The sequence below is a fragment of the Hyperolius riggenbachi genome, chromosome 9, assembly GCF_040937935.1.
Source record: "Hyperolius riggenbachi isolate aHypRig1 chromosome 9, aHypRig1.pri, whole genome shotgun sequence".
Taxonomy (NCBI): domain Eukaryota; kingdom Metazoa; phylum Chordata; class Amphibia; order Anura; family Hyperoliidae; genus Hyperolius; species Hyperolius riggenbachi.
In genome coordinates, this window is record NC_090654.1 from 117,892,589 (window position 1) to 117,920,005 (window position 27,417).

Here is a 27,417-nt window from a genome sequence, read left to right on the forward strand (position 1 = left end):
GCTTCACTAATCCCTGTTCCACGTGTGTATGCGGAGGGACCTGGCGACGAGCTGTCGCCGAACTGTCGCGCACACGCTCCCATGTGCTAGCGACAGGCGACAAAAGTAGCCCGTGAGTATGGGCCATTAGGCTTCAAACTAGCCATACACTGAGATTACCGCTACTTGCAATGCTCGTTTATAATCAGATCGGGTAACACTTCAATACCTCTACAAGCATGTCCATCCGTGCAGCCAATCTGACTCAATAGAGCAGCAAAGAAGCACATTTGTTTGGCTTCAGCGAGAGACCTCTTAATCCTCTCCCCTTGTCTCCCTATAGAGCAGGGTAGGCATGTCTATAGATTAATTATTGGACAGGCCATAACAGCTGGCACATACTTTATCTGACAGTGGTATACAGCTTTACAGAGATCTGCTGGTTACCGTCATGCTACTTTCAGATCACTGTTCATAACACACATCTATCTACACCTCGTAGCAAATTCAATTAAAAAAAAATCCTGTTAATTTCAGCATAAAAGCAGACCGGCAAAAAAGACAAGTAGAGGTTTGGTTTTTTTAAAACTCCTTTTAAGTTCTCCCCATAAATAGCTGTTAATTACTAGTTGCTATTCTAATAACTCTCAGGTGCTCATTAACAGGGGGATTTTGTAAACACCTGATATCTAGTCTGTCTTTGACTTTCTACTATAGCTACTGTACTAACCATCCCAAGTCTGCTTATACAGCACGTTTCTGTCCATGTGCATCTGTAAGCTGGCTTCTGTGTGGATGCAGATGATTTCATCTTGGGGTACATGGTGGTGCTGTGGGTAGTATTCTCACCTAGTAATGCTATGGACCAATTCAATCCCACCTTAGCTTCATTTGATTGGTCTGTTTTAAAGTTGCATAAATTTGCATAATTCTGTGCATCTCATTACTATCTGAATGAAGTTTGTATGTTCTCCCCGTGTTTGCATGGGTTTCTTTCAACATCCTAAAATCAAGTAGTTCCCACTAAAAATTAACCTTGATATGGGAGAGATACTACACTATTGCCTGTGATTCAATTGTGAGCTCCTCGGGGGAATAGTGAGTGGCAGACAAGGTAATCTGTAAAGTCTTGCAGAAGAGATTTGTGCTACATGAATACATAATAATATGCATGAATGAGATGTTCCTCTGTGCTGCAACAGTAACTGTGGCATCATCAAATTAGAGAAGCTGCCCAAACTCCATCATCAAATCAGTACCATGACCCATCACAGACCACAGCAGGGCAGAAGGAAATGTGTCCTTTATAAAAACTCAGGGGGAAAACAAGGTAGACAAAAAGCATGTGCCATTTAAATTCACGTGGTTGCCATTTGTGTTTTGGCTCACAGGTCTTTGTTTTTTTTTTTAAACAAACTTTTTTTTTTGGGGGGGGGGGCAATGTTAAAATAATGTTATATTTTCTAATGGGGGTTTAAAGGACCCCTGAACAAGGTTTTTTCCCCTCAGTTTTTAATGATGATATTTTATCGGTTTTATATTTATGTCACAGTACCATCCTCGCCCTCCAGCACCCACTGTGAGCCCCGCACTGCTCAGCCATAGTATTCGACTGAGCAGAAAGTCCTTGAAGAACTATGCTGCAGAAGTATTTACAACTATCCCGAAGCGCACACACGTCGCAGCTCTCCTGCGCTCTGTGTACAGTGACACGGTATCAGAAACAAAAAGCGGGAGTTCCTATGGACGGGATAAGAGGAGAGGTACTGCCACTTTCTTCCCACCCATGATCAACATTCTGCTGAGTCCAATATTACAGCAGAGCAGTGCCAGGCATGTCGGAAGTTCAGAGCTGCGGAGGAGGAAGAGTGGAAGCTGTCCAGAACAGGCAACTATAACTGCCCCCCTGCTGCCCACACGTTTGGCAGCACTAGGCAGCCAAACAAGATTTGCTGGCAGAAGTGTAGAGAGCACATCAGTTTTCAAATGAAATATTTAGTCTGAAGCTGCGAATGGGTTAAAGGGAACCTAAACTGAGAAGGATATGAATTTTTCCTTTTAAAATAATACCAGTTGCCGGACTCACCCGCCGATCCTGTGTCTCTAATATTTAGTACCTGTGTCTCTAATACTTTTAGCCGCAGCCCCTCAACAAGCATGCAGATCAGGTGCTCTGACTGAAGTCAGACTGGATTAGCTGCATGCTTGTTTCAGGTGTGCGATTCAGACACTACTGCAACCAATGAGATCAGCAGGACAACCAGGCAACTGGTATTGTTAAAAAGGAAATATCGATATCGCTCTCAGTTTAGGTTCCCTTTAAAGGATACATTAGGTGAACTAAATGAGGCTTCCCCCAGCCCCTAGAAGCCTGTGTCCCTTGCCATGCCGTCAGCCACTCTCCTGACGTCCCCTCTATAGAAGGTGCTGACTCCTGCGTTCTTCGGGCAGAAGCCCCTGCTGACCTGGCCAAGTCGGCAGCTGCTGCGGAGGGGATTCCAGGAGAGTGGCCGAGAGTGGAGCTGTGGCAAGGGACATATAAGCTTTTAGAGGCTAGAGGAAGCCCCAGGGAAGAAAATATGAAAGAATTTAATTCACCTCACTGCAACTTTGCTGTGGGTAGGCGACTTCAATAAAAATTCCACTTTTTTTTTTTATAAAGCTGGAAAAACATTGGCATGACAAACATTACTGTGCAAATGTATATTAAAATTTAAAACTAGCAACAACAAAAAATTGATCATAAGCATAAATGGGCTTGGAGACAGTAGTCTAAAGCCTAGGTTCTCAATACATATATGGATCGTGTACCACAAGGGGTACATTAGGAGGGCCCAGTGGGTACTTGTGGTAGTACATTGCAGTTTTTTTTTTTGTTTATCTCAAAACAAAGAGAAACCATGTAGAAACCAACCTGAATAAGTATTAAAGCAGTAGGATTTGCCATACTATGCCAGGGAAAAAAACACACATATAAGTAGATAAATACTTGATCTACTTGCATAACACATGTATTGTACTGTCCACGTTTTGATTTAAAGTGGTCTAACACCCAGCATTTCAACTTTGCTTTAAAAGATTGCTTACAGCTTATAAACTATTATGCCAGATTTTTTTTTTGGCAGAAATTCACTGAATGGATTAAACATGACATTTTAGTGCTGCATTTAGCTAGAAATGCTCCTCGTGCTTGCTTGTTTAGTTACAAATGTATCTATCTACAATGTAACAAACAAACACTGCTCTGAGAGAACAAAGAGGGCTTCCCCGGCATGCTTTTCAAAGGTCTATTTGTATTCCAAATAAAGATACATTTTGTAACTACAGATAAGAACGGATGCGGATTCCTAGTTAAATCCAACAATAAAATGTCATGTTTAACCCATTCAGTGAATTTCTGCTTAAAAAAAAATCTGGCATAATAGTTTGTAAGCTGTAAGCAATCTTTTAAAGCAAAGTTGTAATGCTGGGTGTTAAACCGCTTTAAGTGAATTTTATATAGTAAATGAAGAGAATTCTGTTCCTGGTGGGGGCCATGTCTTTTGCCCACAGTGTAGGCTAAATCCTGATGTCATTTTTGCCCTTTACATGTTTTTCTTTTCTCCTCCAATCGCTGAGTCACCTCAGCCTTGCTTGTAAACACAAGTGAGCAGGGGATCATTTTTCAGATAAGCAGCTAGGCAGGAAAATAAATGGAAGAGGAGGAATAGATTATAGATAAAAAGAACCCCCAGCATGCAACTGTTTGGCACGGACTACTAAAGGGCCAGTGCTCCTTAAAGAGAACCCGAGGTGGGATTTAATCATGTTACTGGGGCACAGAGGCTGGTTGTGCACACTAAGACCAGCCTCCGTTGCCCCATAGTGTGCCTCCATGTCCCCCCTGCGCGCCGCTATACCCCCTGCAGTGCTGGCGACACGCAGCGTGTCGCCAGCACAATGTTTACCTAAGCGCTGTCTGTCAGCGCCGCTACCTCGCCTCCTCCGCATCGGCACTACCCGCCCGTGTCCCTTCCCTCCCGCTGATAGGAGGGAAGTGACGCAGGCGGGTAGCGCCGATGGAGGAGGCGGGGGAGCGGCGCTGACTGACAGCGCATAGGTAAACATTGTGCTGGCGACACGCTGCGTGTCGCCAGCACTGCGGGGGGTATAGCGGCACGCAGGGGGAACATGGAGGCACACCATGGGGCAACGGATGCTGGTCTTAGTGTGCACAACCAGCCTCTGTGCCCCAGTAACATAATTAAATCCCACCTCGGGTTCTCTTTAAAGAGACACTGAAGCAAAAAAAAAAAAATATGATATAATTAATTGGTTGTGTAGTACAGATAATTACTAGGACATTAGAAGCAAAGAAAATATCCTCATATTTTGATTTTCAGTTATATAGTGTTTTTTATAACATTGCATCATTCTCTGAAATTTGCAGTTTCCCTACTACTCAGCATTCTAAATGATTTTTACAGAGCAGGCTATGAAATTTTGACTTGTCCTGAACTGTTCTCTGCAGAAGAAAAAGCCTGACTGCTGAGATAATAAACTTCAGATATCAGAGCTCTCTGCACTTGTGCAGCTGAATGGCTTGTTTTGCATAGATAACAACTAGAGTTTCTTAACTCTTCCTGTACTGAAAAACATATTAGACTTATGTCTCTGCTCCCAATGTTTTATTTCTTAGCTGTACTACACATACAAATCATATCAATTTTTTTCCTCTTCAGTGTCTCTTTGAGTATATGATAATGCCAAATCATAACAGCAGAAAAAAGTTTTAAAGTTTTGAATGCAGGATTAGCATCTTTATCACTTAATACACTCAGACCAGTTGCTGCTGAAATTTAAATTTTTTTATGGTGACAATCTCGCTTTAATAGTAAAGGGAAAATGGCAGAAGCGCAACTGAGGAGAGCCAAATAGGAAGACCAAGTAGGCATTAGTACCCCTAACTACTCACATTGGCATGTATAGTTTCACAGTCAGTTCAGGTGTGCTTTAAGAGGGAACAAAGATGGCTGCCTCCACACTAATCACCACATTGCTTTAATCAATGCATCTCATTGTAGAATTTATAAAGAAAACATATGGAGGCTTGCATGTTTTCAGGTAATATGCAGAAATTCTGTAAAGGTGAATATGAAATGACAACTTGTATTTACACATCTGATCATGCGCAATAAGGGTTACTAATGTAAATTCCCCGCGCATGTGATTAGAAGTTGACATGAATAAATGCAAACCTAACCACTCCTTAAAGTGTACCTGAGACAGAAAAAAAAGCATTTATACATACCCCGGGCCGCCTTTAGGCCGATGGCTCCCTTACCACAATCTCGGGCTGAATCCTCTACTAGTTGTCCAGATCTTCCAGTAGCCCACATACTGCGCACGTGCTGCCCAGCTGTGCGCACACCCCATCACGCTCCCATAGCCAGCAGCGCTCTGCGTAGCTCTACTGCGCAGGTGCAGAGCACTCCCAGTGACAGGACTATGATGGGGACATGCGACCGGGCCAATCATGTGCAATACATGGTGAAAGGCAGCAACTGGAAAATGTACCTGGCCAGCCAGAGGAGGATCGAGGTAGAGCAGGGGTCTCAAACTCGCGGCCCGCTGCCATTTGTGGCCCTCGATACAATATTTTGTGGCCCTCGCCTGCAAAAGCTTCCTTATAGTTCGCTTCAGTACTCCCAAGTAATCCGCTGCATCCCTGCCGCTGAACGAGGGCTGCAGAGCCACCGGCATTTCCTGGAAGGGGCAGAGCTTTCAGCTTCAGCTCTGCCCCTCCTGACGTCAATCGCCGCCTCTCCCCGCACCTCTCTGAAGGAAGAGTGAGAGGGGCAGGCAGAGGCGGCGATGCGCCGCGATTGTGAAATTCCTTATGCGGCCCAGCCTCATCCTGACTTTGCCTCCTGCGGCCCCCCAGGTAAATTGAGTTTGAGACCCCTGAGGTAGAGGGAGGACAGCAAGGGAGCCAACGGCCTATATGGGGTTCAAGGAAGCCCCAGGTATATATAAATGCTTTTGTTTTCATCTCAGGTTTCATTTAATTATGTAGAAAGGTCACCTCTTTTTCCACTATTCTGACTACTTGACAGTCAATGAGATGCAATTAATTATGCACATTTTGTATGCATATTCATGCAACCTGAAAATGAACCAAATTCCACATTGGCGTGGTTCAATTGATTCATTTTCAAGCTGCATAAATCTGCATAATCCTGCAGTAATTTGCATCTGACCAACCCTTCCAAAATGGGAACATGCTACCATTATAGTGCATAGTTTTTAAGTATAACCCCGCTTTCACTGAAACTTGCTACATGCTAGGCCACCTATTTTGCTGCAGTAGTAACTGGCTACAGAGTACAAGCTTGCCACTCATTTTCCACTCCTGCATGAATCCACTGACTGGCAGAAAACCTGACAATTCCATTATCACATTTTGTGTTGGAAACCCTGTGGAATAACTGGTTAACATGCACATGTTTTACTTGTGTACAAGCAAACTGAAATAAAGTTTGGCATAAATCCCTGAAATGTTGAAACAAAGGTATTGCCTTTTTATTGGAGGCGTTTCACTTTAAAGTGAACCTGAGACGCCACAAAATAAAAAAAATATACATACCTTGGGCTCCCTCCAGGCTAATAGGTCCATCCCTGTCCTCCACCACCACCTGGATCCTCTGCAATTTGGCCCAGTAACTCCGCTAGTCGGCACATACTACGCATGCATGGTCCGGGCATGGGCCCCCGTCGCACAATACTACTGCGCAGGTGCAGAACTCTTCCAGCCACAGGAGTGCAATGGGGGAGCGGGCAGCCGGACTGCGCCTGCACTGACTGGCCGAATTAATGGGCCGAATTGCAGAGGATCCAGGAGGATGAGGGACCAATTAGCCTGAAGTGGGCTGGACAAAGAACCAGCTATGTATAATGTTTTTTATTTTTTTTATTTTCAGCCATCTCAGGTTACCTTTAAGGTCTATCTGTACATCCTTCCCCTATTGAGGAGCAACTGAGTGCTGACACCAATCTTTATTAATCTTTAGATCAGACCCAAAGATGGGCTTTCATTTTTTTTTCTTGTACAGTGTACAAGTATGGTTTGGGCCCTAGTCGTCTTTGAGGTAGCAACCAGCAGAAAACTTCAGAAAACAGTTCTCCAATCAAAGCACCCTCTACAGCATGAGGTGTTGTGATTGGCCGAATAGTGTGGTTGTAGTTTACCACAACCTATCTGAAACCTAGCAGTATGAAAAAAGTGGGGACCAACTTATCATGTTAGCAGAATTTCCCTATGAGGTTTCCTGCTGGGTCCCCTAAAGTAGACCAACGTTGGGATTTGGGGCTGCAACCAAGTTTTAATTCCAGTATGCAGGTGTCCTACCACTGAAATAGGTACCATTCATTAAAAACAATAAAATACCATCTAAATAAAAAAAAAAACATGCATCTGGTACTGTAGTAATCCAGATATGTGGAAAAAGTCAACAAAAGGTATGAATTATATATTCATATTTTAAGCAGAAGAAAGAAAAAAACTTTGGTGCTGATCAGATTTAAAAGACTGAGGTGCCAGTTAACTGAGTGAAGATAAACTGGCTGCTCGTTAGATATCTGAAGAAGAGCTGACGTCTTCATTAATTTGACATAGTTATACTGAAAGTGCTTCATAATCCTATAGTTCTAAGCCAATGCAGAAGAACAGAAAGCATAATCCTTTGTAAATGCCAAACTCCAATGCACAGAAATATCACAAACACAAACAGAACTAGAATTTGCATTATCCATCGGAATCAGTTTTGTCATTCCCAGGCATTTGTGTATTATCTAAGTAGACAGGAAAATGTGTCTAGAACATTTAAATAGGTTTCAAAACATCTCGTACAAATCAGTTTTTAAATCCATCCGGCACTCTTCATATGAACAGACAACACCATATCATATCAACCTAAACTGAAAATAAGACCAAATCAAAACAGTTATAATAAGATTAACACTTACCTGCTGTTAAAGGCTTTTTGTATGGATAATTATTATGTCCTGTGTGAGAGTTTATGGCTCTGCCAAAGGGAAGCCTCAATACTCCACAAAGACTATCCATATTAGTCCCAGTGTCTTCTCCATAGGAAAAGCGAGAGTTACACCAAGGAAGATGCTCAAACATTGCACTAGGGTGTAAGGAGTTCTGTGAAACCAAGAGTTCTTCATAGTGCTCCGGCTGTGAAAACACTTCGTCTTTAGGGTACATGGAAAAATCTGAATACCCATTATAAGGTAATCCACTTTGGCCATAAGAAATGTAAGTTCCATCCAATGAATCTAGGTCTGGAGAGCCATAAAGACAGATACAATCCGTGTGGCTGCCTGGAACTGGCAAGTGATGAAGCTGTTGCACTGGAAAAGAAGGCTGCTGGAAGTCTTGCTTGGGAGTGGGAGACTTCTCACCAGGTCTTCCATATTCAGGCTTCATAGAAGCTTGTCCTCCCATCAATAAAGGCAGTCTGTGATACAAAGGTACTGAGCCATCATGGCAGTTGGAAGACTGTTCCACATGAACATCCTCCAATTTACCCAATGACCTTGTAGACTCCTGGTGCTCTGGTTTCAAAAATCCAATATTATTAGATCCCCCTTGCCAGCCATGATAGTCATCAGTCTTCCTATGCAATAAGTCTTTCTTAGACTTGATACACTTTTTATGAGATCTTTTTGACTTCAGCTTGGATTTTGAGCAGTTACTGATAGAACGTCCACCATCTCCACATGATTTACTCCTTTGTTTTAAAGGGTGACCCTTTTCATTAGTGATCTTTAAAAAAGCCACAGCATTCAAACTTGCCAGCCTCTTTGGAGCAGGAGAATAAGTTATTTCTTTGTCTCTCTTTAAAGCGTCATCAAAGACGTCTTTTGATGATGCCGACCTATTATGAGCTATGCATTTCTGCTTGTCCTTTTTGCCGACCGATACAGGTTCCGCTCTTTTTAAAGTCCAATCTATAACAGATTTGCAATTCTGTCCAGGTTTGTTAAGATCTTTATTAACTTTCCTGGAAAAACTATCATCCCTCTCAAAAAGAAGATTATTTACTGCTTCGGCGTTCAGAGAAGCTAATCTTCGTTTTCGGGGTTCAGGGCAATCCGTTTTGGAAGATGATCCAGTAGGAGGCGTCTTGAAAAGTTTCCCATTGGAACTCATCCCTCTGGATGATGGGGGGAGCCCAGTATGTACTTTAAGAGTTCCATATTCATCAACCCAACATGAAAAGCTCGGTGCTGCCCCACCATGAATGCCCCCTATATGGGACCTGGGTACGTCTTCTAGTCTAGTAAGAACAACACTGCACGTTTTCTCTTTCATGTTTGGCGAAAGTTGTCCATGCAAATGATATGACTTTCGTGAGTCCTTATTAATTGATCCTCTAGTTTGAGCCCGTCCAGGGCATTTATAGTCCTTCAGGAATCTCTGCCCTTTGTAGCCAGTTTGTGTTCTATCCATCATGAAGTTGTCAGGAGTTTCACACTTTGGTCTACTGGAGCAGCTCAGTTTTTGTCTATGACTTGCAAAAAATGAAAATGCTCCTTTTTAAGCATGGTGGCTACTGTGTGTACCTGCAAAAGAACAAAAATATATATTTAGTATTTCTTAAGATAACAAACAAAAATATAATACAATCTCTGAACAATGTTTTCAGTGAACATATTCTTTGTAGCATCAGGTTTCTGGTCTCCCATTAAGTTTCTATCAGTACACAACTCTTATATAGGAACAGGGTGGAAGATGTTGTGGGGGCTCTATATATCAAGTTTGTCAAATGATATGGTCAAGACTATGGCAGTAATACCTAATCTTACATAAGAGCTGTGACATTTTGGAAATCCTTGTAGGCATCTGGAATGTAGGAACAGCAATATCACCAGGGAGTAATATTACATAGCTTTTGATACAGTTACTTCCTAACTTCCGAAAAAAGGTTGACAAGGAGTCATTTTTTTCAGTGCACTCTATCTCTATTCTATTATTTTTAATAAAAACTCACAACATTGAGACTTTACAAGGCAAAGCAAAATCTTTCTACTTCTTAAGCAGTATTATATTCTGGTACATGGGGCATAGCCAAATTCAGCTGGAATTAATTCTGAAACGCAAGAGGCAACACCAGAAGAATTATTCAATCTGTAGACTTCATATCGGTTGACAATTTAATTCCCTTACCATTCTAGAGTGACTATTGGGTACAGCTGACTTTTGCTTCCTGAAGGCAAAACAAATCATGCTCCTCCCCATTCCTTCGGAGAGTAATCAAAATATATAATATCATGCCAAGACACTTCAAATGGTTCTACTATGATATCAACTAGTCAGTATGACAAAGCAGAAAAACAAAATGGTGACCTACATGATGATGATGATGATTTAAGTAGACGTTCAAGAATCATGTTTAGACTTCTGAATTACGTAAAACTCAACGGGATAAAATGGCTGAAAGACATCTCATCAGAGAAAGAATAATGCTGCTTGCCAGCTAACACCAGCAGCTGTAGCATGGTGGAGTGCTGTGTAACGGTCAGCCTCTGTTTGTGTACATCAGTACGTGGGGGCTCTGGCAGCTGCTAGCTCTGGTACTGAACTTCGCTGCTAGCGATACAGCATTGCTGTGTGATTCCAGCAGTCCTTGCTCTCTGCCTCGTTCGCTCTCTCTCTCCTCCCCTTCTTCTGTTGTGAATTCCCTGGAAAGTCAGCGTGACTAATCATAGAATCACAGGGTATTCTCTACACACCCTGCTGGGCTTGCTATCCCAACCTCTGTCTCCAGTCACAAAACCTCGACCCCCAGTCACTGTGTGTCCCGTCACTCTGGGTTTCTATATTGTATGGCATTAGTACAATACCTTACAATAGCCACATTCTGGTATGTACAGGGGCCTAAAGAACGCTCCATCTGCTGCTTAGCACAATAAATTAATCGTCATTCTAATGAGGAAAAATTACAGAAAACTGACGTGCTAACCACAAACTACTAAAACTAAAAATAACTTGTCCACAGGTTGATTCATAAGCAGATTAGGGAGTTTTAGTACCATGGCAAGTATACTTTAATTAACCCTTAAAATGCTAGGGTATAGCCAAACTCATGGAGAAGCATGTGATCAGATGACATTTTTAGAAAGCTTTGATTTGCTGACCATGCTCATTTGTTAAAGTGAACCTGAGTTTGCAACATGCGTCAGAAAGCACATGCGTGAAATTGGGTTAAGGCACAGGTGACAAGTGGAAACAATGCCTTAAGGTGGCCATACATATATTTCAATTTTTCCATCTATATCCAGCAAATTTGATCACTCCGATCGAATCTGCTAGAAATTGATGCCACAGGTTGTGCAATCGATCAATTTTCGACTGAAATCAATCAATCACACTGGGTGGAAGATATTGATCTTGATTATTTCATGCTGAAATCTATTAAAAATCTATGCATAGTGTGTGACAGTAGTAGATCCCTCTCACATCAGATTCGATCTGATGGTTGAATCTGATGGCCATCTACTGTATATGTGTATGACCAGTTCGCTCACACTGTTTGCAGTGCTATTGAATCAAAAACTCATTAAAAGTGACCCCCCAGGTTAGGGTCCATTTTCCACTATAGCTGAATACCCCATGTTTCCCCGCATGCAAGCTGGACAAGTAAATGCCTATTAAGACCTATAGCCTTGCGTAGCACGGCTACCTGTAGCCTTGCGTAGCACGGCTACCTGTAGCCTTGCACGGCAAAGCCACCTATGTCCCTGCATAGCACAGCTATAGGGATTCAGATGCATACTTGCATCAGTGCAAATGCGGTTGTGAGTCTCACAAGAAGCACGCAGGTGTAGTGGAAACCAGACCTTCATGAATGGAATGGTCTGCATGGGGTTTGTATGTTCTTTTCATATCTGTGTGGGTTTCCTCTGGCCACTCAGGTTTCATCCCACATCCCAAAAACATACAGATAAGTCAATTGACTTCCCCCTAAAATTTGCCCTAGACTATGATACACTACACGATACATACATAGACATAGGACTATGGTAGAGATTAGATTGTGAGGTCCTCTGTGGGACAGTTAAGTGACAAGATTCTATACGCTGTACAGCTCTGCGGAATATGTCGGCACTATATAAATACTAAATAATAATAATCTAATTAGATTTTTCAAACACACTGGAGACTACATTTTTCCTTGCAATGTATAGGTTTTTACATCTATTGTGTTTTATCCAGCCATGGACATGTCAGTGCAAGTGAATATGCAGGCTCTGCATCAGAAAACACACATGTAAAATGTAAGTAACTGAGTGAAGCCTTACAAATCTAATACCTGCCCAAACTGGTCATGTACATCTCCATAAGCTCTGCTGCATACAAACCACTCTATTGAACCTTTCACACAAATGGTCATTAATCACAATCGCTTAAGCAGGTTGCTCAGAGGCTGCCATATAGCCTTATACCAATCAGATCTCTGGTTTTTATCACAATATCGGATATTTACGAAAAGTAAATGATGGTAATCAATGCTTTGCTACTCTGGATGTTGTACTGCACAATGTAGCAGGAAGTCAAACTCCATACCAGATTAAAATTTTCTTTTAATCTTTTTTGAATGTGCTTGTGCTGACTGAATTTTTGCATGTACGGACCGACACTGATGCAGATTTTTATTGCATGTGGACGTGTGCTAGTTGTGACATACGGTGTTACCAGTGTCATCTGTGCTCCAATACTGCTGGGCCTGAACAGTTACAATTATTATGACTCGCTCTGTCTACTCAAAGTCTGCTTCATATCAACAAGAAAACCAAATTTGAGCAGCAATAGGTATGTCATGGTCAAGTGGTCTGCATAGGATATTTAGAACTCTTCACATGTAAACCAATGCAACAACATTATACACATCACACCCCTGTTACATCTCACATTCACATGTCCGCTTCTTTTCTTAAACCTCTTAATTTTTTGTTTAACCACTTAAGCTCTCAGTCGTTTTCACTTTATGCATCCGAGCAATGTTCACCTCCCATTCATTCGCCTATAACTTTATCACTACTTATCACAATGAACTGATCTATATCTTGTTTTTTCCGCCACCAATTAGGCTTTCTTTGGGGGGGGTACATTTTGCTAAGAGCTACCTTACTGTAAAAGCATTTTAACAGTAAGAATAAGAAAAAAAAAAACAGAAAAAATGCATTATTTCTCAGTTTTCGGCCATTACAGTTTTAAAATAATACATGCCTCCATAATTAAAACCCACGTATTGTAATTGCCCATTTATCACGGTTATTTCACCGTTTAAATTATGTCCCTATCACAATGTATGGCGACAATATTTTATTTGGAAATAAAAAGAGCATTTTTTCTGTTTTGCATTCATCACTATTTACAAGCTTATTTAAAAAAAAAATAGAAATATGTCATCTTTAGATAGATATTTAAATAGTTTAGACCAGGCTTTCTCAACCAGGGTTCCCTGGAACCCCAGGGTTCCTTGAGGACTTGGCATTTTCCCCCATCGTGGGGGAAGTATAATAGAGCACACTATAATAGGTGGTATTGTAACAAGAAGCACTAAATTGGGGGCTCAGGAGACAGTATAATGAGTGGCAGTGTAATAGGGAGTAGTGAAATAAACAGCTACACATACTTTTAAAGACCATGCCTCCTGCAAAATAAATGCAGGGGTTCCTCGAGATCAAAAAATTGTTTGCAGGGGTTCCTCGAGATCCAAAAGTTATTTGCAGGGTTCCTCCAGGGTAAAAAGGTTGAGAAAGGCTGGTTTAGACCCTTAGGTAAATATTTATGAGTTTTTTTTTCATTGTATTTTTTTTTTTTCATTAAACATTTTATGTGGGTATTTTTGGGAGGGTTGGAAGTAAATAGTGTTTTATTTAGGGAAATATTTGTGTAGTGTAATTTTTTTTTACTTTTAGATGTAGTTTTACTCTTTGGCCACAAGATGGCAACCTTGAGTTTGTTTACATGACGTCACTCTAAGCGTACAATGTACGCTTAGGAGGGACACAGAGTCAGAAAAAGCGAAGCTTCGAGAGAAGCTGTCGCTTTTTCTACGGGGGAGAGGAATCAGTGATCGGGCACCATAGCCCGATTCATTGATTCCTGGGCTACCGAATCCGTGGCCAGGAGTGAGCGTGCACACGCGCGATCGTGCGCGGGAGCGCGCATGTCCTCCTTGACGTTTTTATACGTCAAGGACGACAAAGTGGTTAAAGATGTCTAACATTCTGTAAATGTCAAATGAAGTAAGAGTGATTTGGAGGCTGCCATATTTATTTCCTTTTAAGCAATACCAGTTTTCTGGCTATCCTGTTGATCCTCTGCCTTTAATACTTTTAGCCACAAACCTTGAACAAGCATGCGGCATATCAGACATTTCTGACATTATTGTCAAATCTGACAATACTAGTTGCACGCTTGTTTCTGCCGTTATTCATACACTACTGTAGCGGCCAAATAGACCAGCAGGGCTGCCAGACAACTGGTATTGTTTAAAGGGAAACAAATATACAAATAAATAAGGAAATAAAGTATAAGCTTACTAGATTGTAAGCTTGCAAGGGCAGGGACCTTCTAGTGTTTCTTATATTGCTGTAATTTACCACATGAACATGTACAAATTTTGGAAATATCTCAAACTACACATTAACGATGTATGTATTTGTTCTTGTACTATTGAATGTCATGACTCTACAGTGTCGTAAACCTCTCATGTACATATGTTCCCCAATATGTGTTTTGTACTATGTAAGCGCTATGGAAGATGTTGGCGCTATATAAATAAAAAATACCAGTAATAATATGGCAGCCTCCACATTCTTCTCACTTCAGTAATGCTTTGGTACAATGAACAGTTTCACATACCATAGATTAAGAAAGGGTGAGAACCTCTTTCTTGCTTTCATTGCTGTTTGTGCCCATCTTAGGCATAACGTTGTTGTGTCAGGGTAGGTTTCCCAGGAGAAAAAAAAAAACCTTTGCGTTTCTCCATTCGCTGCCAGGTGAGGTTCCCACACATACGAGATGCTATCCGCATGCCTGATGTTGTTTTTCAGCCAAGAATGATCTTTTGTAGCCAGGCCTGTTTATCGTCTGTAGGTACCTTTCCAGTGTAATGGTGGCCATCCACTATTAGACTGATGACAGATTAGGTACAATGTTGATATCTGCTACCACTCTTCACCAGCAGAAACTATGTCTAAGGACTGGTTCACACTGCAAGAGCTTTTTTAAGCGCTTGTGGTTTTAAAAGCTCTTGCTAATGCAATGCTGTGTGTGTGTTGAGCTATGTGATTTTATAAAAAATCATCAATAGCATTGTATTAGCAAGATCTTTACAAATCACAAGCACGTGCAGTGTGAACCAGCCCTCATACCTATCTCAGTGCTGCAGCTGCTAGCATTGCATTTCTTGATGAAGTACAAAGTGATCATGAGCTAATGCCTCCCCATTAGTTTTAGCAATATAGATTGAAAATCCAACAGATCATTTTTAGGTTTATATTCGTCCTGAAGCCGGTTTAACCTTTTAGCAGCCACATAAGGAAAACTTTATTTGGCTGCAGGGCAACATTTTTCCTGCTGCTGGAGAAGTGTGCCTTCCCCAGCCTGGCTGGGTATGCAGAGCGAGATGTAGGGAGCCTTCACCTGTCTAGGCGGCTAGATCGGCTTCCTCTTCCTCCACAGCGACGGCAATGTAACCAAGACATGTCTTCTCGGTTCCAATCACGATATGACATTTGATCGGGATCCAGAAGACCGTGTCAGCGTTACAGCGCCACCGGGTGGTGGAAGAGGCTCTTCCATCAACCCTTTTCCACCACCGGGTGGCGCTGTAATGATGGCACGGTCTCTGTGATAGGAACACAGAAGAAGTCAAAAGTTCAGAGCCGTGGGTGGAGGAAGAAAGGATATTGTCCAAATAAGGTAGCTATAATTGCTCCCTGCTAGTTTGCCTGCATTAGGCAGCCAAACCAGATTTGCCAGCAAAGTTTTAAGGTGGCCACACGCACCATACAATTTTTTTAAACATCTGTTCAATTTAAGAATTGCAATCAATTTCTCTGACTAATTGTAACATTTCAAAAATCTGACCAATGTACCACACACGTATGTTCAGTCTTTCCCCAAATATGATAAAAATGACTGGAAACTGACAAAATTGCTAGGGTGTGTATATTAATAAATTGACAATCTAACACACACCATACAATCTTTAGAAAGATTGAAGAAAAATATCTGGCATTCCGGATCGATAAAAATCGAAGAAAACGGGAAATCCGATTGGATCTTTCAGTCGAATGAAAAAAAAAAAAAAAGCTTTTAATTTTTGGGGGATATCCGATCGTTTTTATCTAATTGCCGTAAAATCGGAACATTTTATTGTATCGTGTGTGGCCAACTTAAGAGTGCACAGCAGTTTCCAATGAAATATTTTGTTTGAAACTGCTAATGCGTTAACAATAGGCACTAGGGAATGCGCCATCCACAGCCACGTTGCCGCGCATGCCCGTCCGACTGCTGCCCACGGCTGTTTGCTATGCATTAGCGGCAGACACCCCTGACACGTATACAGCGGATGCAGTGAAACAGGGAAATTATTATATAGGATAGAATCTGCTGGCTACTGAAACCTGGTAGTGTACGGCACCTATAACACAGGACAGCAGAATGAAAAATAGGAATTGAGTTTCTTCACCACACTTTTCAGTCCATAATCTGAAGAGGGAGGGCATAGAACAAGTTTTCACAGCTAATTGAGTCAGAGGACTAGATGGACAGAACTGCAAGGCTCTTTCCAGGCAATACGTGCGTTTAGTGGTGTGCCTTAAGTCTGAACATCTCTTGGGTAAAGCCGAAATGTGCCTACACACTCAGGAATAAAAATTGGCTAGGTGTACGTTTTCAAACAGCTTTGGGAGATTGCATAAATTACCAGTGGAATCACAATCACAGCTTGCTTCAAAACTGTCCATTATTTTTCTCGACTCTACCCAATCACTGAAGCAGATGCCAGAAGTCCATGCAGCCCCAGCTTCAGTGTGAAGTACACAAGGCTGCTAGAATATCATATTGCACTGTATCAATTGGATAGGCTTCAAGCTGCTTAGGACAGACTCTTCAATTTATCCTAGATTAAGTTTCTTAAACAGCAAGCTTATCTGTGGAAGCAGATCCATCCTGCTATACACATTCCACACAAGACTGCAGTACAGAATATATAATAAAATAAGAAAAAACCTAGCAATATCAAAAAGTATAGCAAAAATAACTAAATGAGTTTTTCTGACGCAAAGCAACATACCGTAATAAGGCAAAATTACAAAATGAATGGATTAACAAACAACTCTAATATTTATTATTTATTAAGATTAAAATAAGTAGGTGAGTTATGTTGTCACTACCCCCAAAAATTGCATAAAAGAATAAATACAATAATTTAGTGCATACAGATCCTTAAGATTAAAAGCAGGTTTCTCAATATGTCTGGATATGCAGTCAGAAGAACTTAAACCACAAAATTAGCATTCTGAGTGAAAGCACGCGCTTTATTTGATAGCCAGCTAATAGCTGCCTTCTCTTGATGTAGCAGCTAATCAGTTATATGGATTAAATGCTATTCTTCAAGCTAGATTTGTTGAGGCCTTTTTCCACGAGGAACTGAAGGCGGTGAATTCACCGACTGTAAGCTACTGCCGTCCACTGACCAGGTGCTTAATGGGTGAACGCCCAAGTAGTTGCATCAGAGCACGGCAGTTGTGTTCAGACCTGACATGAGACGTTTTTTCACCACAAAGTGTTAAACATGATGCATGGTGTTGATAAACGCTGCAATTCAGCTGCATGTAATTGCAGACGAATGGCGCTTGTGGCCAGCAGCTGGGCAGCTGAACTGCTCAACAAATGACACCTGACCTGAAAAATAGGAAAAAAAGACACCTGTTGTGTGCCCTTGCCCCCATGCTGGATCAGTTTCAGATTGGTTTGAGGAACACCAGAGTTTAACCTGCTTCCATGGACAGCTCAGTTCCCTGACCTAATTCCTATTGAGAATGTGTGGGAAGAAGTCAAAAGATCAATTCAAAGCTTGGAAACGCCACCATCCAATCTGACCCAACTTAGAGCTGCCATAGTGTCAGCATGGGCCAACATTCCTCAGCAGCGGTATCCGCATCTTATAGAGTCCATGCCAAGAAGAATATCTGCTGTGATCAGAGCTAAAGGTGGACCAACTCGTTATTAGATTATATATATATATATATATATATATATATATATATATGTATATATATATGTGTGTGTATGTGTGTATGTGTGTATGTGTGTATGTGTGTATGTGTGTATGTGTGTATGTGTGTATGTATGTGTGTGTATGTGTGTGTGTGTGTGTGTGTGTGTGTGTGTGTGTGTGTGTGTGTGTGTGTGTGTGTGTGTGTGTGTGTGTGTGTGTGTGTGTGTGTGTGTGTGTGTGTGTGTGTGTGTGTGTGTGTGTGTGTGTGTGTGTGTGTGTGTGTGTGTGTGTGTGTGTGTGTGTGTGTGTGTGTGTATGTATGTATGTATGTATGTATGTATATATATATATATATATATATACATACACACACACACACACATATATATATACACATATATATACATACACACACACACACACACACACACACACCACTTTAAATCACTGTCTGAGGTGTGTCCCACATGCACAGTAACTTGTCCCTAATGGTTTGTTATTGATAGCTGGGGGTGACAGAGCAAGCATGCTAAACAGAAATGCTTCTCAGCTGCAGCTGAACAGTGAGTACTGCTCAATGGAGAGGGGAAAAGAGACAGCGGTGCAGCAGTGAGTAAAAAGAAAGTATCAGATTTATGAACTATACAGGAAATTTCAGAACAGGAAGAAAGGAAAACAGCAGCTACCATGAAACAAAGTCAACACACTCTACAACTTCACTCAACAAAACCATATGCACACTAACATAACAAGGTTATTTAGGTACAGTATGTACAACATGGGGAAGATAATATAATATATGAAGGGAAGTTTAGGTCAGGTTTGTTATGTTTTTGTAAGATTATAAAAAGATGATTTTAAGTGGCAGAAATAGTATCTCAGGTTTGCTCTGGTTACTCTTTGTAAAGATGAGAAAGCAAAGGTAGAATACAACCTTTTACTAACTCTAGGATAGGACACTTATTAGGCTGCTACTAAGCAGAGACAACAAAACATTCAATCTAATTTGTAAATATTTAAATATAAAGTAAAACCATAGGACATCTAAAAAAAAAGTCATTTTTAAGGAGTAGGAGGATAAATACAATTGTTTATCTCATCAGTTTATTTTCACCTCGAGTTTACTTTAAATAAACTTTCCTGAAAAATTATCTCTATATAGTGAATTAATCCAGAGCCATGGATGACATTCTGCAATCACATCTAAAAGCTATGTATAGTTCCATCCTTACTGTATTTATCATTTCAATCAACAACGGTTTTGTAATTGCTTGTATAAGAACATGTAGGATGCGATATTACTTATGGCCACTAGAGGGTGATATTTACAACAGCTTATACATGAATTCAAGTAGGAGTTGGGACAAAATTGCATTAATATGCGCTGTCTTTAACCAACCTTAAAGGGAACCAGAGATGAACGTTTCACACAAAATAAACATATCAGTTGATAGCTTGTAAAGAATAAATGCTCTACCTGATAATTTTGCCGCTCTGGTGTGCCTTTTTTTAGTGTTTTTTATCCATTATTGCTCCAGGAAAAATCAAATATGGCCACCAGGTCATATCCCTTCTCCTTCCGGGTTATATGAGTTGTTCTGGATGTGCTGTCTAGGCTATATGAGACTAGGCTGCTATATAGGCTATATGAGAAAGGCTCATCTGTGTGCTTTCATTTTGGTATGATTACAGCTGCCTGTAAGAAGTGTCTCTCATAGGAATTAAACTGCAGTCAGTATCTACAGCATGCAGACAGAGTGCACACAGAGCACACAGGGATCATATTGCAGCCACACTCTCTCAGCAGGAGCAGCCCCTCCCAGTCATCACAGCTCTCAGTATGCAAAGCAGAAGATCTAAGCCAGGAGGGGGAAGGCTTGGGCTTGAAAAGACATCACAGAAGAGTGACTCAGCTATAATGATTCCAGGTCAAACCTCGACTGAATAGTCGGTGGATTCTTATCACAGCTGCTAATAGACTAATTAAGCAGATAACAATGAAACTAAAAGCAGGGTAGGTGTTTACTGTCATGTTCCCACTGATAAAAGTAATAAAATACATGAGGGTGCTTCATCTCTGGTTCTCTTTAAAGAGGAACTCCAGCCTAAACAAACATACTGTCATTAAGTTACATTAGTTATGTTAATTAAAATAGATAGGTAATATAATCTCTTACTCACACTGTTTTAAAAGAACAGGCAAATGTTTGATTTCATGATGGCAGCCATCTTTTTGGTTGAAAGGAGGTGACAGGGAGCATGAGACACAGTTTCAACTGTCCTGTGTCCTGAGCACCTCTCCCAGTTGCTAGGCAACGTGTATAACAACATAGGAAATCCCATCATGCTCTGCACAGCATCAGGGAAAAAAGCCCGGGCTTTTTTTCTTTGATGGGTGGAGCTTAGGTAAAAATGCAGCTAAAAATGATGCTTTGGTAAGAAAAACAAAGTTCTGATGCTGTGAAACGGTTTAAGAAACACCAAGCCTTTTCAGTTCTGCTGAGTAGATTTTTAGTCCGGAGGTTCACTTTAAACGTCCATCCTGTCCACTTACTACAGTATGCACAGAAACACATTCATCACAGGCTGATCTTAGCACAGTGTGAGGAAGACTTCTCTACCAGCAAGGTAGCTGCTGTCCAAGCAAGAATTTATACTTTACTCACTTTCTGAGATAACAAGGTGGTATGCCTTTAAGAAATGCTATTGCCACATCCCCACAGTATCCTAGTCATGCATGATGAATTCATGAGAAACAGTTGTATTCTCATTTATCACACTGCATTTGGTCCTTTTTATCAGCACTACTTGGTTACTTGGCTGTTAAGTCCGTACATAGTTCTCATTAGCCTCCAATTTCTGCTGAACCAAAATTTGCATATGTATTCGATTTTCTGCTCTCAACTAGGTAAGCAAGTCAATAAATATGGAAGTTCAGTTTAGAATAAACAAAGCCACAGTAGTTCATATAGTTCTATGGCACACGTCTACTATTTTAGTCAGTAAACATATTTTACAATGATTTTATAAGTAAAAGAGCATCCAGGAAGAGGTCCACCAGTCCCCACAGCTCGATTCAAGTGCCATGATTGGAAGCAGTGGGACAGATTTCCTCACTGTACCAGAGACCCGCACACCTGGTAACAAGCAGGTCAAACAGTGCAGATTGGAGGGGGTCTTCCTGAGATGAGTACCGGTATCACCTTTTCCCCCTAAAGGTTAGGCTTCATTTCTTTTCCAATCAGTCCAGTCAACAGAGACAGAGCCTACACATAGTGAGATCGCTCTAATTTTTCTCATTTACCTAATAATCTGAGTGCCGCAGTATCCATGCTTTGTCTCATGTATTGATTAATCTTGATTTCTGCCCAGAGACCGGTGTTTACTTTATTTCACTAAGGAAGTAGACAAAACAAAGTCTGGGACACCCTGTCTACGGATCTTTATTATAAAAAGATTAGTGCAATGGTTCAATCCCTGCCAACGCTAGAGGCTTAATGTTAGAAGCAAGTACATTCTTTCTGGTAGCTTGAGACTTCTGGTTAACAGAGTTCTGGATAACAATACTGTGTTGGGTTAGGTTAGTGTCAGGGCCCGTTTCCATTATAGCAAATCTGCATGCGTTTCCTGGTACAGATTCACATACACAATGATAGTAAATGGGCCTGTTTCCACTTGTCAGGAAATCTGTGCGGTTTGCTGTGCAGGAAAAATCTGCACAGCAGAACCATCAGAATTCACATGCAATGTAATAGGAAATTAACATGCATTTTCACTATGCGAATATTCCATGCGAATTCACGCACCGTTTCACCTAAAATCAATGTAAATGAACACAGGCACTGATCTGGTTAAATTTGCATACTTACACAAATACACGAAAACATACGTGAATTCGCATACAAATTTGCATACGTATGCGAATTACTTTTTTCGTTTTCCGCAACCAATTTGCACCGCAAAAGTGGAAACGGGCCCTCAAGCATATTAACAAATAAACTGTGCACATTACTTCTACTTTGGATTATACTGGTTCTGATTGTATTATATTGTTAAAGGACCCCTATCATAAAATGAAAAATTGTAACATTTAAAATGCATGCATATGTATATGTATAAAAAGTACATGTAGCCTGGAGTAAAATGCACTATACATTTTTACTACATCGCTGTCACTTTCAATAGGTTGTAAAAGTTTGACAGGTCTGATATGTTTTGGACTAATCCATCTCCTCATGGGGGGACTCTCAGGGTTTTCTTTGTTTTTAAAAGCATTTCCTGAATGGCAGTTGCTCAGGCCAACTGCCAGAATACTGTGCAAGCAACTAAGGAGGTTGGCTGGTATCTTTGTATAGATACTTTCAAGGAAATGCTTTTGAAACAAATAAAACATTCTGAGAATTATCCATGAGGAGATAAACTAGTCCAAAACCAGTCAGATTCTTCCGATTTTCGATGCCTACTGTAAGCGACAGCGACATAGGAGAAAAGTATAGTGCATTTTACTTTGGGAGAAATGTACTTCTTATAAGTGTGTATTTTAAATTTTACAGTTTTCCCCAATAATGGTCCTTTAAGGATAACTTCTGGATGCCATTAAAGAGTTGGACAATTTAGTTTAGTTCCTTAATTACCTATTATTAAAACTACATCAATAAAACCTCACTCAAAATCTACCTCTTCCATTTGTGCAGCAACTTCTCTGCTCCTCTGGTGATATATCAAGCCAGCGCTTACTTGTGGAGTCTCACTTCTGGTACACTGCAGCAATTTTATATTGGATCAGTGCACTAATCTGATGCAGGTACAGTAAGGAGGTGACCATACAATCTAAAGACAGAGTGATCATCATGAGCACCTTTGGCTACCTTTTATTATGCCGTGTTCTACCCAGATTTTTTTTCAGCCAGGTGGCATGAGAAAGTAGCCGGGTGGCATGAAAAAGTAGCCGGGTGAGGCGAGATGAGAGAATGCAGGGCTGGTGCTTCTCTGCACAACTGCTTACAGCAGAGGAGGAAGAGAGCCAATGACAGCCGGGTGCTCACCAAAATTAGTCAGGTGGAGCACCCGGCTAAAAAAGCCTGGGGAGAACACAGATTATGGGAGAACGGGCCTCTTTCCAGTGTGCAGACCATTACACAATTATTGCTTTTGGTGGTATTGTATGGCATTACAGTCTTCCGCTAAGGGCCTGAGCCCACTAACGCAGTTGTGTCCACTTTTCAGTTACACATCAATGTTACAGATGCGAAAAGCAGACACAATTGTGTTAGTGGGCTCAGGCCCTAAGAGTTATATTATCTTCCCTCACTCTGGAAGGTTGGGCCTTTACAACATCTGTATAAATAGGACATGCCATTAGGTCACAATCCCCATTTGTCATAAGGCTCATATGAGAAGTATTCCCCTAGGCTGCTATTATCGCAGTGGCAAAACGGGGAGGCCGAGTCCTGGACATCAGGTGTTGGTAAAATTAGTATTATATTAGGTGTTTAGTATCATCCTAAATATTAAAACATGTTATATTCATCCTCATTGCCATAACAACCAACTCCTAAGGGAACATACCCGTAATTTGAGCATCCGTAAGCCTGTTAATCCTAATGACCACAAAGCATGCAGCTTCATGGAATTCAATCTTTTTTCAAATAGATGTGAATTATAACTGTATTCATAGGTCCCAGCGGAATCCAGGTGAATTGCTTGGACTGCATTATAAGATTTGTTATTTAAGGGGTCAATGGAAAACAAGTAATAAGAATATTGAGGAGATGCTACATTGATGTAATCAAGCTCTGCCTCTGTGCATGCACAGATCTAGGAATACATTTATGTCTTAAAGCAGACCCAAACGATCATGCCTTGCACAGTAATTAACATTAAATTCAAATATGAAATCCTCATGCATTATTTTTTTGAAATTATAAACTTTTTTTTTAAAATTTATTTTATACTACCTTCTAGCTCATATACGGTATGGCAAACTCTGGTCTGCAAGCCAAATCCAGTTCACAGAGCCATCAAATTCGTCCCACAAGGGGTTTCCTCACCTAGCACTATGTTTGGCCCACTCTAGACCACCAGGGAAGCTTTATTGGAGGTGAAGCCCTAGATCATCAGGGAAACCATATGGGGGAGGGAAGGGAAAAGCACCCCTCCCACAGTGCAAAGTCAGGGCCATGGAGAGATCACAATAAAGTGTCACATTTGACTAGGTATGGTCGATAAGATGCAAATGCTGAGTTTATGCAAATATAGTTACCTTTTAAATAGACCAATCACATTTGCAGCAGCTGCTTTATTTGATTGGACGATTTTCAAGTTTCATGCAATTGAACAGAAGTTAGCACAATAAATTGTATCAGCTCAAAAATATTTACATTTCATTGGCAATGCCTACATGTGACTTTTCTAAGTAATCCAACATTTTATGGAATAAACCAAAAAAAATTGAATGCTGCCGCATTTGTCTTGTTTTCAGCCTTGGATGAAGGAGTTACCTATGACATTACTACACCATGGCAGATGTCCAATTTGTTTGCAGTGCCATCATCCAGATCAGGGATGCCAAACTCCAGTCAAGGGACGAAGTCCTCACAAATTTTTGGCACAGCTTACATTAGTTGATGGGACGTTTGAAACTAAATGCATTGATGGGACTGAATCAGGAAAGGTGTGGATCATCAAGTAGAACACATTTCTCTCCCAATCCTAAACACTGGCATGGATATGGCACTCGAGGACTAGAGTTAACATAACACCTGTCATCTAGATGAAGAAATGAATAGGGCTGCGGAGTAGTTACAAGAAGCATCCGACTTCAATTCAAGTTTTTGAAACAGACTACAGGTACCCAAAATTGCTCTGACTCTGTGACTCCTCAACTCCACAGCCCTGAAAATGATAGGACGACAAACGCCCCTATATCTATAGTGAGAGACAACATGCACACTTGAATGATCTTTACTCTTGAACAAATAAATCTTGGTGCAACAGATTCCTCCAAAGAACTAATTATATATACTAATTACTTAAATACAGTTATGCCCTACATTTATTTCTACCACACATATTATTCATAAGAAAAAAATGTTTGCAGCGAATCAGCCCATTCACCATCCTGGCCAACTAAGACATCAACATTTACATTTTTAAGAATGTCAATTATTTTACTTTCAAGTCCTTTAACAGGCTGTCATAGCACAGTAAGACTTTATTAAATTATTTATTACACAAATATGAAAAAAATTAACAGAAAATAGTAAACATTTTGCTGTCTCTTAAAAGACCGCTACAATGATGATCTGTAAGTCGGTAGGAAAGTCAAGCTTCTCATACACAAGTAATACAGTAACAAGCTAACTAGAGTGTGGTCCAGCTTTTGTCAGCAAGAGGCTCATTGGGGGACTAACACAGTAAGAAGCCCATTGGGGGACTACCACGGCAAGAGGCCTATCGGGGGACTACAACGGGTACCCTGTTTTCCCGACATTAAGACTAGCCTGATAATCATTTTTGCTCCTTAAGATGTGTTAGTGCTCATTTTCAGGGGATGTCTTATTTTTCCATAAAAAAAAAAATTACATTTATTCTAGAGCAAAAAAACTACAGTTATTAAAATATCATATTCTGAAACATCATGATAACTATTAAACCTGGATTCCATTACTGTACTTCGTTCTCCACGGCCTCCCGTTCAGCCGCGATCAGACCCGAGGCTCAGTCACGTCCAGTCTGGGTCTTCTGCGCACGCGCAGACCTCCCACGCATGCACGGTAGTCCCAGACTGACATGTATGAGCCTATTACCGGGGCTGATCGCAGCTGAACGGGAGACCGCGGGAGAAAGGAGAGGGACTCACACGTCTTTATGGGGTGGGAGGAAGCCCCGGTTAAGTATCAAATCTTTAGATAGCCAGATCTCTGATTTACTTTAATCCTACTTGATCTGGGCAGTCGGAGCAGTCTGTGTGCTTCTCTGGCAGTGCCTACATGTTCTGATAAAAACTGTGATTGCACACAGATGAGGTGAAGAGGAGCCATTTGATTGGCCGCAGGTTCTACCATTCAAGTTCTTATCACTGTCTTAAGTCTGGTACACAGCCTTCAATTTTGACTGGCCACCGATTCCATTGCCACAATAAGAAAATTGAATGAATAAATTGCTATAAAAGTGTTCATTGCGGATGATGGACAAAATCTCTGCATTCAATGTGCACAACATTCTCAGAGGAATCATAACAGCACCGCGGGGAGTGCATATGTAGAGTATTGTACTACTGTGTAACTTAATTATAGGGTCACCAACCCCAAATGTAATAACCTATCAAATGAATTGATTTTATGAGGCAAGGGAGTGCATACATTTGCATAAACCCATCATTATTTGCATCTCATTGACCATGTATGCATCCCTACTAGTGACACAGCTACACATCAAGCTTTATTCTTCCAGCAGAGAGGTTATTTATTATATATAAAAGATTCCCGTGTACACATCAGAGATGTATATCTAATTTTAAAAATGTGTTACCTGCTTTACTGCACCAGCACAAAACTTGTTTTTTTTTATTGGTTTATTTCATATTTGTGGGATAAGCAGCTATCACTGTATATTAAACTTATTTATGATAACCATTATTTGAGAAATAGAACATTTTATCATATTTGCTCTTTTCATTACAGTTTAAATTTATTAGGAGTCGGAGCATTTTTCCCAACTCTAGGTACCCAAAAATTTCTCCGACACCCACAGCCGTGTGGTTCACACCGCAAAATGCAGCCATAATTGCTAGCGCTTAGTGATTGCAATTTTGTAAAGCGATTTTTGAATGTAAGTGCATTTTTTGCATTCATTCCATCTGAATCGTTCCACAAAAATGCTACATGCAGCACGTTTGAGATTTTAACAAAATCAAAACGCTGCAGTGGGAGGGAACACCCTCATAAGGTTACAATAACCAAGCACTTGTTGAAACATTGGCACTTTAAAAAGCACTCAAAAAGCGCCCTTGGTATGAACCAGTCCTGTGATGGCACGTTATCCATGGCTAGCTATTTGCCAAATGTAACTGCAACAACTGTATAGACAAATCAATAATCTCGTGAGGTGTGGCAGCTACAAAGTGAATTGAGGTGTCCGAGCCATA

At 40.8% G+C, this 27,417-nt stretch overlaps 1 protein-coding gene across 1 annotated transcript in view; it reads right to left on the bottom strand.

The window, feature by feature from the left end:
- The window catches only part of BAHD1 (bromo adjacent homology domain containing 1), a 222,832-nt gene that overhangs the window by 34,807 nt on the left and 160,608 nt on the right, over positions 1–27,417 (bottom strand). Inside the window, exon 2 of the mRNA XM_068253393.1 lies at positions 7,984–9,591. Within this exon, the coding sequence (XP_068109494.1) occupies positions 7,984–9,481 (1,498 nt within the window). The 5' untranslated portion in view covers positions 9,482–9,591. The remainder of the gene's footprint in view (positions 1–7,983; positions 9,592–27,417) is intronic.